Source organism: Nyctereutes procyonoides, unplaced genomic scaffold (assembly GCF_905146905.1).
Source record: "Nyctereutes procyonoides isolate TBG_1078 unplaced genomic scaffold, NYPRO_anot_genome, whole genome shotgun sequence".
NCBI lineage: Eukaryota > Metazoa > Chordata > Mammalia > Carnivora > Canidae > Nyctereutes > Nyctereutes procyonoides.
This window is the reverse complement of record NW_026575047.1, coordinates 30,809,041-30,825,202: the sequence shown is the minus strand read 5'-3', so window position 1 is coordinate 30,825,202 and position 16,162 is coordinate 30,809,041. Positions and strand designations below refer to the sequence as shown.

The following is a 16,162-nucleotide window of genomic DNA, read 5'->3' as shown; positions in this document are numbered from 1 at the left end:
TTTCTTACCTGTTGAACACAAACAGTTGCCATCACTGGTTCTCGACTGAAACAGGACTTCAGATACCCTAGGATCTCCTCCACACACTGCAAAAGAGTATATAATAAGACATTGAAGCAAACAACTCACAGAGGCCTTGTTACGGCTGTGAGCCCTACATAGACATCAAAGACATGAGGCAGCTTCTGCGTAAACCATGAGTGTCAGTCCACACAAGAGGAAACTTGCAGTCTATCGATGTGGACAAAGTCAGCAGAAACCAAGGACATCCAAGGAGCTCCTCCCTCCAGCCTTTCCATCGTGCATTAAAGTCGCTCACTCATCCGCTCTCCTGCTCAGAAACTATTCACCAAGTATCTATTCTCCCTGCGTTTAAGACAGGAATCCAGAGTGTACAGAGGAGTCAGAAGCCCTGTAGATGTCCACCTGAACATATGTGCATTCTGTGTGACTCACTACAAAACATCCTACAAGTGTCTTACAGCAATCTGCAATGAAATGCCTGCCTTCACATGACTGCTCTCACAAACTACTTTTACTACTCTAAAAAATGAGATCCAAGGCAGCCAATGTCTTTGTGGGGTGTTGAGAAGGATGAAGACACGAACTGTCAGGATCCTGCCAGTCCAGGCACTCAGCACCAACGGCACGACACCTCAGCACCTACCAGGTCGCCAGCCACTACTTCTATCAGCAGGGCTGGAATTCACACCAACTAGATTGAAAATGCCTCTCATGAAACTTGTTTGGGACAATTTCCTGTACTAAAAAACAACAGACTTTTGTTGGTTTCAAATAGTATTGGACCACATATTTTTAATATTCTGATTTACTCAAATTAGACTCTTAACCATTCAACGTTGTATTCTGCAGGGCTGAATTTGTTACATGGTGCTTTTTGGTTTTACTAGCCCATAGCTGGTATCTAATAAATATCAACTGAAAGAATTACAACTAGAGCTTTCAGATCACAGTTTGTCTAGCAAAGAACCATATCTCCTAACAAATAGGCATGGAGTACTTGGTGGCACCAAACACCACAACAGGCAATAAAAACTGCTGAGGAAGGATGTCATGGTAGCCTCAGAGAGCACGTCCCAGCACAGGCACCAACATGCAGTGTAATACAGACAGACTTCTATTTCTGGTGAAATGGGGCAAGGGATCCATTTATACCTTCCATCCAAACAACCAAAAGCAGCATCAGATAGAGGGCAATGGCAGTGACCAGATGCCCAACATCAGGGACTGAAGGACAGCAACCCCTGGGGGCAGGAACAAAAGCAGCAAGCCCCACGCTGTGCTGCCTGATGAGAGTTCCCAGGTAGGAGGAAGAGAGGCAACACAGTCCAGGGACCCCAAGTCAGGAGGAGCTGTGAGTCCAGGGAAACTGAAGCAGCGAAGGTTCTGAGGGCAGCCCGCCAGCCAGACAACTGCCCAGAGAGGGCTCTGGAGAGACGGGGCAGGGGGGTCAGGAGGGAACTAGTCAACATGCTTTGTGAGGAAACCCCCCGAGGCCAGGGGAGAATCACCAGAAAAGGTTACAGGGTAGTGCCTGGCACCCACAAAGGGCTAAGGACACTTACTGTTCCCCCCAAACCGAGAAGAACAGGACCTCATGGGGCACCCTGCCTCTGTGGTGGGACTAAAATTAGCCCCAGACTGAGCAGTGCTCCAGCCCACCTAACATCACAAATCCAAGGACCAATTCCCACACAATATAACCTATCTCAGAATAAAGCTCAAAAAGATTTACAAGGGTACAAAAATGCCTAGGACCCAACATTTCATAATGCCTAGCATCCAATCAATGATTAGCAGGCACACAGAGACAGCAATACATGATCTATAATGAGTATAATCAACTGGTCAAAAATGACTTAGAACAGATTTTAGAATTAGCAGAGAATGACATTAAAAGTCATTATGACAATATTCTATGTGCCCAAAAACTTAAATAGAGACACAGGAGATGGAAAAAAAGACCCAAATCAGACTTTTAGAGATAAACCACCATGTTGGTGATGAAAGTACATGAGATGGGATCAGAGCTCAGACGCTGCAGAGGGTGAGACTTGAAAGCCTGCAGATACAGCAATGGAGCTCCACAGATGCAATACAGGCAGAAAACAGTAAGAATGCTGACAGAAACCTCAGTGAGCCGCATACAGGACAATTGTAAGCATTCAAATATTCAGAGAATTAGAGTCCACTTAGAAGAGAAGAAAAAGCAGTGCGCAGGACCAGAAAAGAGATTTCAAGAAATCATGGACCCAAGTTCCCAAACTTCAGGAAAACAATAAAGCCAGAGATCTCGATTCAACAAATCCAAGCACAAAAAACCTAAGGAAGTTACACTGAGGTACATCAAAATCAAATCACTCCAAACCAATAAAATGTCCAGAAGCCAGAAAAAATATGATAATAACATGGAGAGAAATTAGGGGTTACACAGAAAACGTGTACAAAATAACGCCCAAAGAAAATCCCGACACCCAGATAGGAGCATGTAATACACTCCAGTCACATAACGATGGGGTAAACAAGGTCTAGGAAAGAGGAAAAATAAGAGGATTCTTTGTCAAGGATGTAAAATTAGGATTATTTTTCATCCACAGTGTTAATACTTAGAAGAATGAAAGAAAACAACTCTATTTTTAATCCTAAATTATTCTTTTGCTTCAGCTTCTATAATCAGGTAAGCTCACAGAAATCCGAGGAAAAGCTGCCTGTACATTCTGCAGGTTGTACTCTTGCTCCCAAGCTGTGTGTGTGGCTCAGGCCCCTAGTGCCCGAGGCGGCAACTCTGCATCTTGTGGCGGTTGTTTGTGGATCTACGGTCTGATCTTGCCACCTGGGCCTCTGGACATGCTTCCCCCCAGCTGGGCAGTGCATCTAGCAGGAGGGGGTCCCAGCCCTGCCCACACAGTGATCAGCCCAGGAGTCTGTCTGCTCACACATGGCCAGTGGCCAAGTGCAAAGAAAAACTGGGGCTGGGGGGCGGGGGGAAGGGAGGGTCCGGTACTCCTACCAACAGCCTCATCGAAAAGACCAGGAAGGAAGATTCAGCAGTTAAGCAGAAGAGGCTCTCAGAGCACCAATAAGGGGATCCAGGAAAAGCAAAAACTGCCACTTAAAACAGGCTTTTGTCACCAAAGAGCAAAATAGATCAACTCAGAGCACAGACAGTACAGGGGAGCAAACTATCTTTATCTGTAGACAAAGCTAAAGGGCAAGAGGCTCTGGCATCCAGTCACGCCTGCCCCAGACACAAGGGGCCTCAGAGCTGAAGTTACCACACACTCCTTGAAAGAAGAAAAAGAAATATAAGCATATCCCTGTTTTCAGGAATATCAAGACCCCCTACTGCCAACCTTCATTAGACTGTGACTTGTTAATTATTTCCCCTTTCATGTATTGGGATAAATGCACCATTGGATGAATTCCCTGGCTACCACTGCAGAATAACTATTTCTATGTGGCAGTCATAATAAAAGGATAAAAAGAATAAAGGAATTGTGCTCCTAGAAAATGAGAAAATACAAAAACTACAGTCATCTGAATTCCAAGAAAAAGGAAAATATTATTATTTTAAAAATCCCATTTGGTTTTTATTCCAGTATATCTAACATTCAAGGTTAAAATGTGTTATGTTTCTCATTTTGCTAAAAACATGTTATATGCACCCAGCCCACAGGCCACAAGGCCTATTGGTAAGAGAGAGGAAAAGCCAGGGGTTGCCAGGATCGATGACTGTAAGGGGAGAGAGTGCCGAGCATGCAGAGGCGCAGCCTGGGCAGGGTGGCTGATGGGGTCTCACCAAGAAGGCCATACTAGAAACAGCTCTGACCAGTTTCACTTTGAGGGACAACTGACCCTCAATCAGAACAGGACACCATCTAGCCAGTAAAAAACATGCATGCACTACACAGAGGTGAAAAAAGCATAGGAAAGAATTGAAAAGAAACTGTATATGATTGTATCATATACAATCACAAAAACCAGGTGAGTTTTTATGAGTCAAAAGAAAGATTCAGAGAAATAAAAACAAATGAACTTCATGAGCATACCATACTTCACTTGCCAGAGAGACATGTTTAAGTGGGAGCTACCCACGGATCCCTCTGCAACCCAGCAGAAAGTAAGATGGCCCTGGAGCCAGCAGGTGAACACACGGTCAAGCGACTGGAGGAAAGAGCTACCTACAGGCCCCGGGATGTGGGCACCTGAGATGGGAATGCACTTGAACTCTCCATGTGTCTGAGTACTTCCTTATAAGATGAGGGGGAGGGCATTCAGGGTGTGGAGCGACCCCAGCTCTGCTGCTTCCCACAGCACCAAAGGAGCCAGCCATGCACCCTCACTCAGTCTGTTGTCACCCTTTCTGCCTGTGAAGATCAAATTAGAAAACAAAGGACTGTCACCAGTTTAAACCCACTAATATTCTAGAATAAACTGGGCCTAAGCTAATATACAGAAAAGCACTGAAAAAGAGGACAGAGGTAGAACACCCCTAATCTGAGGCTAAGACCAGTATCAGAGTCAAGAGCTAATGCAGCAGCTACCACCTTCTGAACATGCCTGGACTTTGTGGTTCCAGTCCCACAGGCCCTCATGTCAGGTACAGCTCAATGACAAGAGATGAAACACATACCTTCCCGATGTCCTGCAGCGTGGCCAGCTCCAGGATCTGAGAGAGAACATCCAAGGCAGAGCGCAGAAAGCCCCCAAACTTTTCAGTGCTGTTCTGAAGATCCAAGGTAACCTTGGGAAGGTGAGGAAAAGAACACAGGATTACTTGTACCATCCCACCTGTCATCTGCAAAAGACACGTGCTGTCAGCATGGCGAGAGATGTCCCACTATGCAACCCTTACACACTCACAATGTGGGCTGTTTGTTTGCTTTAAGCACTGGGAAAATGCCTCAGGGAAGAAACTACCCTTCCAGGTCGCTATATCAAACCGTCATCTTTCAGAGGCATCTTTCAACTTACATTGATACTATATAAAGAATCAATTTCTGACCTTCTAGGAGATTAAAAATGTAAATGTCCATTATAACCAGTATCTGATAAACAGCATATCAAAAACTATAAAATATACATCTCGTTCCACATACATTCCTAAGGAATCATCATCAAATCCAGAAACTGTCTTTCAGTCAGGCTACAGCAAAACACTAAATTCATCTTCAGGAGGATTAAGTTATGATTCTAAAGGGCCCAGCTGAATTAAACTCTCCAAGTCTTCCACTTAATGGACTGAGAGGTCAGGTCCGAAAATATAATATGAAAGAACAAAAGCAAGGAAGAGAGATCAACTACGAAAATAAAACTGGTAGAAACCCTGCAAAACGCTACAGCAGAAAAAGGAATCTGTTAGGTAAGATCAAATCAGTCACCCCGTGATGAAAGAGAAAGCACTCTCTGGGCCACAAGATGACCACCAGGCAGGCCCAAGTGTTGTGGCTGCTCGTGTCACCATGAGGTGGCTTCCAACAGGCTGAGGAAGGCTTAAGTAGGGCCTTGGGGACAGATGACTCCGTGCAGCTATGTCCCACAGAGATAGGAGGGAAGAGGCTCACCTCCAGCAGGCACAGCAGGATGAGGGGGCAAGGGTGTACACAGAGGAAGGCCCATCTTGAAGAACAGAGAGCACAGGTAAGAACCAGGGCTTCGGGCTCAGAGGGGAGCTGAGAGCGGAGCCAGAGTGGAGGGCCATGCACAAGGCAGCTCAGGAGAAGAAATGAAGGAGATAGATGGTGTGACAGATCTCACATGTGCCAGGCACTCCAAATACACCAACCAGGTGGGCATCTGGGATATGGGGGGGGGGGGGCACAGTGCACAGGGTACAGCGTGGAGCCCAGTACATCCTGGAGGGGAAATGATAAAGATGGAGCAGATGCCAGGAGCATCAATAGGGCCCCAGGACCCAGGATGGGAGTTGGGAACAGGCAGAAAAAAAAAAAAAAAAACTTTCTCTGTGTGGGATTTCCAACATGCCCCCTGCTATTTGAGTGGGTGACATGAGAAATACAGGCTACAAAGAGCCTCTGAATCTTCTGCAAAATGTGGCTGAAGACTCTTATCTTTCAAATTTATCAATAACCTTCAGAAAAGAAGCGAGATAAGGTTTATAAATGCTTTTCAAAACAACTGAGAAACACCTATCAGTAACAAAAGATGGTAAGAATCTGGAGATACATTTATCAACAAATGCACAAGATCTATGTGAAATACTACTCAAAAATTCTTCTTAAAATTCTTTGGATTTTATGTAAATCTGAGCACATACAAGAAGGTTTCAATAAACAAAAAGGCACCCACACTCTGGACAGGTGGATTTATTTATTTATTTATTTTTAAAGATTTTATTTATTTATTCATGAGAGACACAGAGAGAGGTGCAGAGACACAGGCAGAGGGAGAAGCAGGCTCCATGCAGGGAGCCTAACATGGGACTCGATCCTAGGTCTCTAGGATCACTCCCTCGGCTGAATGCAGTGCTAAACGGCTGAGCCACCAAGACTGCCCTGGATAGGTGGATTTATTAACACCTAAGGTATCAGTTCTCCCTGAACGAACCTACAAATTTAACATGATCCCAGTGGAAATATTCTCAGGATTCTTTAGAACTAGATTAGCTTACTCTAGAGTGTACACATGCAAAAATAAATAAGAAAGAATATCAAGAAAAAGTTTTAAAGCAGGATAAGGGAATTTACCACGTCAAAAACATACCATGGGGATGGGCAGTGAAATGAGGAGAGTACTTGATGGGATGAGTAATGGGTGTTATACTATATGTTGGCAAACTGAATTTAAATTTTAAAAAACGTAAAAAAAAAAAAACACGTACCACGGAGCTACATTATCCACATGTGTGCTTCTAACAGATGAACAGGTGGACAGAAAGACTCTAGTCCCCAAACAGTAAATGAAATAGAAACCCACAGATTTTAATATCTGGTAAAGGTTGTATTTCAGATCAATTAGTGCAGAAAAATGGATTATCTGGGAAATAGTGCCAGGAAAATCCAGCAGGCAGGTAAGCAACAAAAAGCCCTAAGAGCTCCCGGTACATGGAGCCTGCTTCTCCCTCTGCCTGTGTCTCTGCCTCTCTCTCTCTCTCTCTCTCTATCATAAAAAATTAAAAAAATCTTAAAAAAAAAAAAAAAAAAAAGAAAGACAAAAAGCCCTAAGAGAAGCCATGGGAGATTTTTCCTTAATCATCTCAGAGTGATGAAGCCCAAAGTACAAAACGTACCTGTGCAGAAATGTCAACAGAACACACTGCCCTCCTTCCAGAAACCTGGTTGTGAGGTTGGCCCAGGGGGGTATCTGCATACTTGGCCAGTTGACAATTCCTTACGCTGATGTGAAAGCTTCCCTGCTAGGGCGGCTCCCCATGCCTGGACTCTCCAAATGAACCTGTTTGAGGCTGCACATCTGTATTCCTCTGCGAGTCTAGGGTTTTGCTTCATGTCAGGCAGAGGAAGCTCCGTAGCTGGGGGACAAGTGTGCTCTGTCTGGTCCTCATGGGAGACAGAACACAAGAAGCCTGCGCACAGATTCCTGCACACTGCACCCAAGTGTCCTTCCCACATGGCGATAAAGAATCCCAGCTATGAGAATGACTAAATGCTGAAGCCCATGAATCCTGCTAGTGAATCCCTGAACGTGGGGGTGGCCTGGGGAAGCCCAGACACAGCACCAATAACCTAGAGAGATCGTTTCTCCAATTTTTATATGATGAAAGCTACCCTAAACAAAGCTGAAAGACAAACCTTATGTGTATGTACACAAGCTACAAATCTTAAGAAAAACATCCATACTCAGTCAGAAATTTGTGTCTGTGCATATTTTTACAAAAGGTCCAGTACCTTATAGTTGGCGTGAGTAGCTTTCAGGACATCGTGCAATTTGAGATATGAAGGAAGGTGACAGAAACTCCCCAACGACGAGGACTTATTTGCTGTAACAGGTCCTGGGGCATCAGATTGTCGAGAGGCTTTAAAACACATACAAAATACACTTTCAGCCCAAAAGCAGACATTTGCCAAATTTAAAAGAAATGACTTGCAATAATGGATTTTTAAAGGTATTCTAATAGAATAAAATTCAAAATTTTCCTGACTTTTTAATTAGAATAAGAAACTGACTAAAAAACAAACAGAATCGGAGTATCTCTCCAAAAACAATAAAATGAGAAAGAGAAATAGCAGCGTAATGCTATTGTTTGTGATAGCCTAGCTGCCTGTATGCACCTCAGAGGAGCTCCTCAGCTCGTTGGTGCCTCCAGCCCCTCACCCAGCCTCACATAGGTTCCCAGCCACTTGCAGGGCTGAGCCCAGGTCAACATGGGCCAGCAGCACCGTACACCAGCAACATGCCTGAACACTGGAAAGGGCACACACACTATTATGAAACCAGTATTAAATATTAAAATGTCAACCAGTAAATAAAACTATTCTCATCAAGTTTTCAAGATTTTTGACTTGGAGCCCTTAGTTTACTTAAGCCGCCAGAAAGATTATCAGTGACACACAGATAAGTTATATTTGCCAAGTTGTGAAGCTTTCAAAGGTGGCAAAACTTCCTGCGGTGTTCCAGTCAGTCCTCAGAAACCAGCACCTTTTAAAAACCCTTAACATAAATGCTTCATAAAACGACTGGGGGAGTTGCGACTGTCCCAGGGTCTGGTAGGAGTGCAACAGCACAAGCCACTTCCTGCTCTGCCTGGGCCCACCATACTATCCCGTGGCAGCCAGGTTGGTGGGAGCTACAGGGTACCCCCCAATCTGGCCCCTCTGTTCTAGGCTCTCCCAGGTGTGGAAGCCCCTCCACCCATCGGAGTTGGGTCAGGTTCCTCTCAGATGATTGTGTTCCACTTGAGCAGTTTCTATCTTCAGAGTCTTCACATGTCAGAACCAACTACTTCATCCACTAGCTCTGTCCCTGGCCATCTATACCACCTCCCTGACTAAAACTTGAGGTCCTTTCCAGCTTTCTTTTTCAGGGAGAGGCAGGGCAGAGGACAGGGCAGGACTGCTTGCTAGGGGCCAGCTGCCTGCCCATTGCTGTGGCCACGTTAGCCAGCAACATAGAGCAACGCACAAGACAGGAATGTGGTCTGCACACATTTAGGAATTAATGTTTAATATCTGAAGTCACACTAGGGTAACTCTTTCTCTGACTACACTTCTATGTATTTTATTTCCTGAAACTACCAAACTATTATATTTAACCTGGAGTGAATGTGAGCGTGAGCCCTAAATCTCAGTGACACAGATGGCACCCCCCCCCCCAGTCCCACCCCTCCCCATTGTCATTTCATACCTGGACTGGCTTCGCTGCCTTTCTTGGGGCTCAAGGGCACAGAGGCTGGCTCTCCAGGTTCTTTCTCCTTTCCCTTCCGTCGGATGGGACTTAGGGAAGGAGGGTTTGTCAGAGACGGCAAGGCTGCCTACAATAATAATGAGTCTCTGAGAAGGAAGCCAAACCAACACGTAAACTGAAACTCACATATGTAGTTTCCCATTTCTTAAGCAGAACAACCCATGCAATCATTTTCTTCCCTGAATCCTCACTGACAGTTCAGACATGGTCCATCCATCATCTACTTTAACCCACACAGCCATCACACGTGGCAAGAATTGACCTAGAACTTCCTAACAGGTGTGTTGTGAAATGGCCAAGGATGCAAGGACCCTCAGGGAGCCAGGCAGGGCCCATCCCCTCCGGCTATAGGCAACCAGGCCACTCTGTGGGAGCCAGGATATGAGAAAGGGTACAAAGCAACATTTTGAACTCCACTTTCCAAATGAGAAAATGGACTCAGAGTAACTTATTCAACATCAAGGCTAATGAGCAGCACAGCGAGGAGTCCACAGACACAGTACGCAAAAGACACGCTGTGGGAGGGGTACAGTGAGGACCACAGGGACATACACGTCAGGCCCCAGCTCTACTCCTCTCACCACAATCTCAGAGAAATGAATGGAGGGGGACAAAAGGCTGCCCTCAGGAGAGTGTACTGAAGGCAGCAAGGACAGAGAGTCCAGGACAGGGGCCGCTGCAGCTGGAGCTCCTGCCAAATGAGAGAAGCCAGGCACAAAAGATCATGCAGTCTCTTCCCACGAATCATCCCGAATGGGCAGGTCTATAGAAACACCAAGTAGGTGGTGGCTGCCTGGAGCTGGGGGCCATGGGAAGCTTGGAGGTGACACCTAAAGGGCATTGTGCTCCTTTCCAGGTTCTAAATGGACCATAGTGATGGCCACAAGACTGTGGGCATACTAAAACCAACTGAATCCTACTCTTCGGACACGTGAGCTATAGTTGGAGGACATTAACAATGCTGACTGGAGGAGGAGGTGGGGAAGAGAGGCAGCTGTCATACTCCATTCAGGCCACTAGTTTGCACCAGAACAGTGACAGCAAAAGCAAAGAAGTGTGTGTGTGTATTCACCTACATGTGTGTGTATTTGCACCAGTTTGTGTACATGTACACACATGTGTGCACATGCATATATGGGTATTTGCAAGATATTTTGTAGGGAGGGAAAACATGGACTGAACGAGCAGAATTGAGGTGCTGTTTCTAGTTGACAAAGTACAAAGTGAGGGGAACATGGCAGGCACGGGCAGGGGAGAGGCTGAGCAGCTCAGATTCATGCTGTGTCTGAGATCTGTAAGCCATCCACGTAGACAAATAGCATGTTTCCAGACTGACACTCCAAAGACTGAGCTGGGGTCTCTGACATGTGAACACTGAGGACCAGAGCAGACCTGACAACCAAGCTGCCCTGTCCCGTGTCCCGCTAGAGCCACGGTCCACACGTGGCCATTTCAACGTAATGACAATTAAAACAAAATTAGAAGCTCAGCTCCCCAGCTGCACTGGCCATGTTTCAAGTGCTCACTCGCCACATGTTGTTAGTGACTACTGTCCTGGCTGGCATAGACACAGGACATTTCCATCCTTGCATAGAGTTGTACTGGATGGTATTGGCCCTGGAAGTATCAAGAAAGAGACCAACCTAGGACAGAGCCTGGGAGCCATTTGTGGTGGGCAGAGAGATGAAACCACGAAGTGCCTGGGAAGCAGAGTGGCTAGAGAAAAACAAGAGCCAACCCAGAGGCCAGTGGGCATGCCTATGTCAGGACCGGTGTGGTGACACCAAGGGAGGGAGAAAAGTGAGACAGGATCCCAGGGGTACCCACGAGATGCAAAGAATGATCTCAGGAGGAAGGGTGGTTACGGAGAGTGATGACCAAAAGCTGACTGGCCAAGGATTAAAGGATCAATGGCCGGAGCAGCAGACCGAGCCCAGGCCAGCATTGGAGCGGTGAGACACATGACTCTTCAGAGAAGTTTGTAGTGAGGGGAAGACCAAAAGGCTGCTAACAGGGAATGTGAAATTAGAAGAGTTTTTTCATGATGAACGTAAATTGAGACCGAAGACCCAGGGGAGAGCATATATCCAATATATAATCAGGTATAACTATAAATAAACTCATCTCTCTTACATTCACTGTGCAAAGAGTTTACCACTTGTTTTTACATTGATTTTGTGGAACTGTACTTCACAGAGAAGCAAAACAACTTGCAAATGTTCTAGGAGATAGCAGATGAGTTAACTAAGTCAACAATTTCAATCCTGAGCTTTCCTGGCTAACGATGAAAGCCTAAAAAGCTAGCTAGTTCTTTCCCTCTTAGAAATGACAGCAACTACTAAGAGAGCTACAAAGTTGATGACACATTTTGGTGTTAAATTTAGAGTCACTGCATGAGCAATTTTGTTTGCTTAAAGCAGAAGAGAATAAGGCAGGGGCAGGTGAGTGAGGAGAGGCAGGTCTGGCGCCCACAGGGCCACTGAGGCTGTGTCTGAAGTTACCTTTATTGCTGGTCCAGGAGCCACATCGTCCAAGACGTGAGCACAGATGTTAATCACCTTCAGCAAGTGGGAGAAGAGCTGCTCCACCATGGGCACCAGGGTCCGGTCACCCAAAGCTGGCCAGACCTCTTCCTGCTTGGAGGCTGCTGGGTTGGCCTCCTCTTCAGAGGTCCATGAACTTCTCAGAGATTTGGGGGCACTGGCTGTGACATGGCACAATGGGGGGAAGAGAAATCACTAGGGAAGCTCAGTCACTGAGACACATCTACTCCGAGGTTGCTGCGTATCTCCACTTGATGGCCAACTGATACCTCCCGCTCGCCAGGAAACAGATTTTCATGAATGTTACCACCGTACATGCACCTACCCAGGATGTGCCCTCCGGATCTTTACAACCAAAGCCCCACTGGTGGCCATGGCCTGCTGACCCTGCCCTCCAGCTTCTTCCAGTCAGTGTCCTCCCCCACAGTCCAAGGCCAAGATCTTGCTGAGATCTCTCTCACCTCCACTGCACCAAGAACCTCCCAAGTAGGTTTCCCTACCTCATCCTCCAAGCCACACTCAAGCCAGCTAAGGGACCAGTTCCACCGCTAGCCCCTCCATGAGGCTGTTCCCAGACCTCCCGCAGCAAACACCACAGTCCTCCTGAACAAGGACTTAATGAGGTAGCACTGCATACCCATCAAGTTCAGTGGCCTCCTTCTTCACCAGCCACATCCTCTGTCCCCTTCCTCCATCCTCATCCTCACCTGACATCCCAAACTACTTACAGTCCTTAAATGTCACATAATTTTTCATGTCTCCATGCCTTCAAACAAGCTATGCCCTCCATCTGGTGTGCCTTTTCCCACTAACCCATAAATCCTGTTTCTTGTCCTGGTCCCCCACAGGAGTGATTACGACCACTCTGTGCTGCCACTGTACTTTCTTGTACGTGTCACCCACTGAACCCACAAGTGACTTGAGAACAGAGCGCACATATCATGCTTTCGTACAGACATGGTGCCTGGCATATGGTGCTCACTGAAATTAAATTAGAAATGAGTTTACCTGTAGCTAACTAAGGGGCTATGCAGGGAAAGAGCTCCTTTAAACTACTCAGCTCATGGGCAGCCCGGGCAGCTCAGCAGTTTGGCACTGCCTTTGGCCTGGGGTGTGATCCTGGAGACTCGGGATCGAGTCCCATGTTGGGCTCCCTGCGTGGAGCCTGCTTCTCCCTCTGCCTGTGTCTTTGTGCCTCTCTCTCTCTCTCTGGCTCATGAATGAATGAATGAATGAATGAATGAATGAATAAATAAATAACCTTAAAAAACATTAAACTACTCAGCTCAGAACAGCTGCCCACAGCACACACCCATGCTGATCACCACGACATTCTGGCTAGAGGATCGAACCATCACTGGCAATGACCTTATGGTATTTTCCTTCCATGTGCTCACAACCCCACTCATCAGAAGGAAACCCAAGCTGAAGTCCCTATTTCGGCTCAGTACCAATACCTGCAAGTAAGTTTCCGGCTAAAACCAAAGCATCCTGATGGGCAGAGAGATCCAGTGGGAACCAAGCAGACGAGAGCAAGGTGAGGATCATCGTGGCCATGCCAACAGTACAGCTCTTTCTAGACTCATCTGAGGTGCTTAGTGGAGGCACCCTGGAAGTGAAAATTTGCCAGGTCAAATGATGAATACCTTAAATCGAACAATCTTGCCTTCTTGTAATGAACCAAGAAGGCGGTGTGTCACCCTATGTTTTATACCAGCTCATAAAGTGATTTTACTATTGTTAATTAACATCCTTCCTGTAAACCACAGCTCCAAAACAATCTTTGAAAAATGAAACCAGGTAGCAGATGTGATTAAAACTATGGAAACTATGTTTTTTAACTTTTTAGCTTTCTCTGAATTTTGACTCAGCATATTTTACTCCAATCCCAGAGTTGCTTTAAGTCAGGTCAGAGGCTGGATCTATGCTCAGTAAACCACCTGTGGACAAAGGGAAGCAACCCTTCTAGACCAGAGGATGCAATCCATCCACCCTAAGCAAATGTTAGCTGGCCATATGCTGACACACACAAGAAATTTGCACTTAATTCCGAATAGAATGGGGAGTCACCAAAATTTTTCTCAGCAATCTGTACACATAATAAAAACTTATTCCTTAGTACTGTAGGAGATTCAAAACCATTTCACAGATGCTATTATGGCCATCTACTGGAAGAAAATCATTTTTAAATGGAAACTGCTCATATAAGCTTCACAGTCCCTATAGAATCATGATTCTATATGACAGGTCACATCTGATTTCAAACAAAAAATGTTTCTAAACTTCTAGTACATAGCGTAGAATTCTGGGAAAAATCAAGCCAATTAGAAACATTTTGCCAGCATGTGTGAATTCTCCAAAATGAACCTAACAAATGATACCCTGAAATCCTCCAAAGCACTTAAGAGTGAGCACTTGACACCCATGAGAATGACAGCAAATCCAGATTTTCTGAGAGCTCTATCACTAGTTGCCCACACAGCTGACAGGACAGAAGCAAATATCCCATTAGGTATTTTTCCAAAAGGTCAAACTGATAAAAGATTGAAGAAAGAAAACATGGGATTCCAATAGCAATGTCTGTATCACACGAGTATAGATAACTGTGTCGTGAGAACAATACATACCCACAATGCCAACCTAAACTCCAAATGCAGACAGGAAAGGCACTTGAAAGGAGACACAGAGCTTCGCAGCATCCAAACTAAAGGAGAAAAGAATAGTAAAATCATAGCCATGCACAAAAAACGTTGATTAAATTGAACCTCCTTCATCAAAAGTACAAACAATGAAAGCATAACTGATACGTGTATCTAACGATAAGCTATCTGTCCTACCATGGTTCTAATTCATCCTTCAAAGACAGAGTAGGGATGGGAAACAAGAGGCTGTACAGAGGGACCATCACATGCCCTGAGGATAGGCCAGCAGCTGGAATGGCAGCGGTCCTGCCTCCCCTCTGTGCCTGGAGCACCCCTCCTCTCCACCCTGCTCGCTCCTGCACCCAAGCTTGTTGATGGCCATCTCCTGACTAGACTGCAAGCACCACAAGAGCAGGGACCCTCTTTGTTTGCATCTCAAGCCTAGAACAGTGCACGACACATGGGAGCCACAGTAAATACAAATAAGTCAAGTTTATGATATTTTAAATAAATCAAGGGAAGACCAAACCAGAGAGGCCAAACAATACTTATGTTAAAAGGCACATATGGGGCAGCCCGGGTGGCTCAGCGGTTTGGTGCTGCCTTCAGCCCGAGGCTTGATCCTGGAGAACCGAGATCAAGTCCCACATCAGGCTCCCTGCATAAAGCCTGCTTCTCCCTCTCTCTCTGCCTATGTCTCTGTGTGTCTCTCATGAATAAATAAATAAAATCTTAAAAAAAAAAAAAGGCACATAGGTACTTATTAAGACAGCTTAATCCTAATTGTTAGCATTTTCTACAACAGGTAAGCATTTCTTCTGTCACATAAAAGAAATGTTAAGCATTGACCTGATACTCAGTAAATTAACACTACTTTGTATAACGTTCTCTATTTCTAATGACGAAAGTTACCTTTGTTCGTTTTAGAAAACTTATAAATATCTAAAAAAGGTAAAGAAGGAAACAAAAATCACAGTCCTAATATTCATTTTGGCCATTTTCTGCCAGTCAGTTTCCTGAGTATGTGAGAATGTCCACACGTGAACAGGACTTCATAACAGAGATCGGGCACCCCAGGCCTCTTCCCAGTCTGTAACTATTATAATCCAAATTCCATCCTTCTATAGCATAAAACATCCCCTATAGCATGTTAATAGGTGCGTAATAAATACGCTACCGTATATGGAGTTTCGCCAGAATCAGAATTTAATCATCTGTGCATTCTTGGACAGCACGGTTCCTTCCCAATGTCATCGTCACAGATAATGATACAAGTACGTTACACAAACACTTTAGCTGGTATTTCTGATTCCTTCTCCTTGGTGAACATCACACATCACTGAGGCAGTTCTGTTGGAGGTATTTCGAACTACTAACATGTTACCAACTCAGAGTATGGCAGCTTTTATTCTCAGTTTCATGTCTTCTGTATTGGCTGGGTATTTTACAATGAGCATGTAGTACTTTCATAAGCAGAAAAACAAACCGTTGTTTACATTTCCATTAGAATAAACCCAGATTCTGCTCCCAGAAGCACAAGTTCTCAGTGAGCCCTGTGTTCAAGAGCTCTCACAC

The 16,162-nt window shown here is 45.3% G+C and overlaps 1 protein-coding gene across 1 annotated transcript in view; it reads right to left on the bottom strand.

The window, feature by feature from the left end:
* The window catches only part of HTT (huntingtin), a 152,202-nt gene that overhangs the window by 75,851 nt on the left and 60,189 nt on the right, over nt 1-16,162 (bottom strand). Inside the window, exons 24-30 of the mRNA XM_055326749.1 lie at nt 14,573-14,649; nt 13,403-13,554; nt 11,904-12,106; nt 9,343-9,469; nt 7,887-8,014; nt 4,655-4,765; nt 9-86 (exon numbers count right to left, since the gene is read on the bottom strand). Of these exons, the coding sequence (XP_055182724.1) occupies nt 9-86; nt 4,655-4,765; nt 7,887-8,014; nt 9,343-9,469; nt 11,904-12,106; nt 13,403-13,554; nt 14,573-14,649 (876 nt within the window). The remainder of the gene's footprint in view (nt 1-8; nt 87-4,654; nt 4,766-7,886; nt 8,015-9,342; nt 9,470-11,903; nt 12,107-13,402; nt 13,555-14,572; nt 14,650-16,162) is intronic.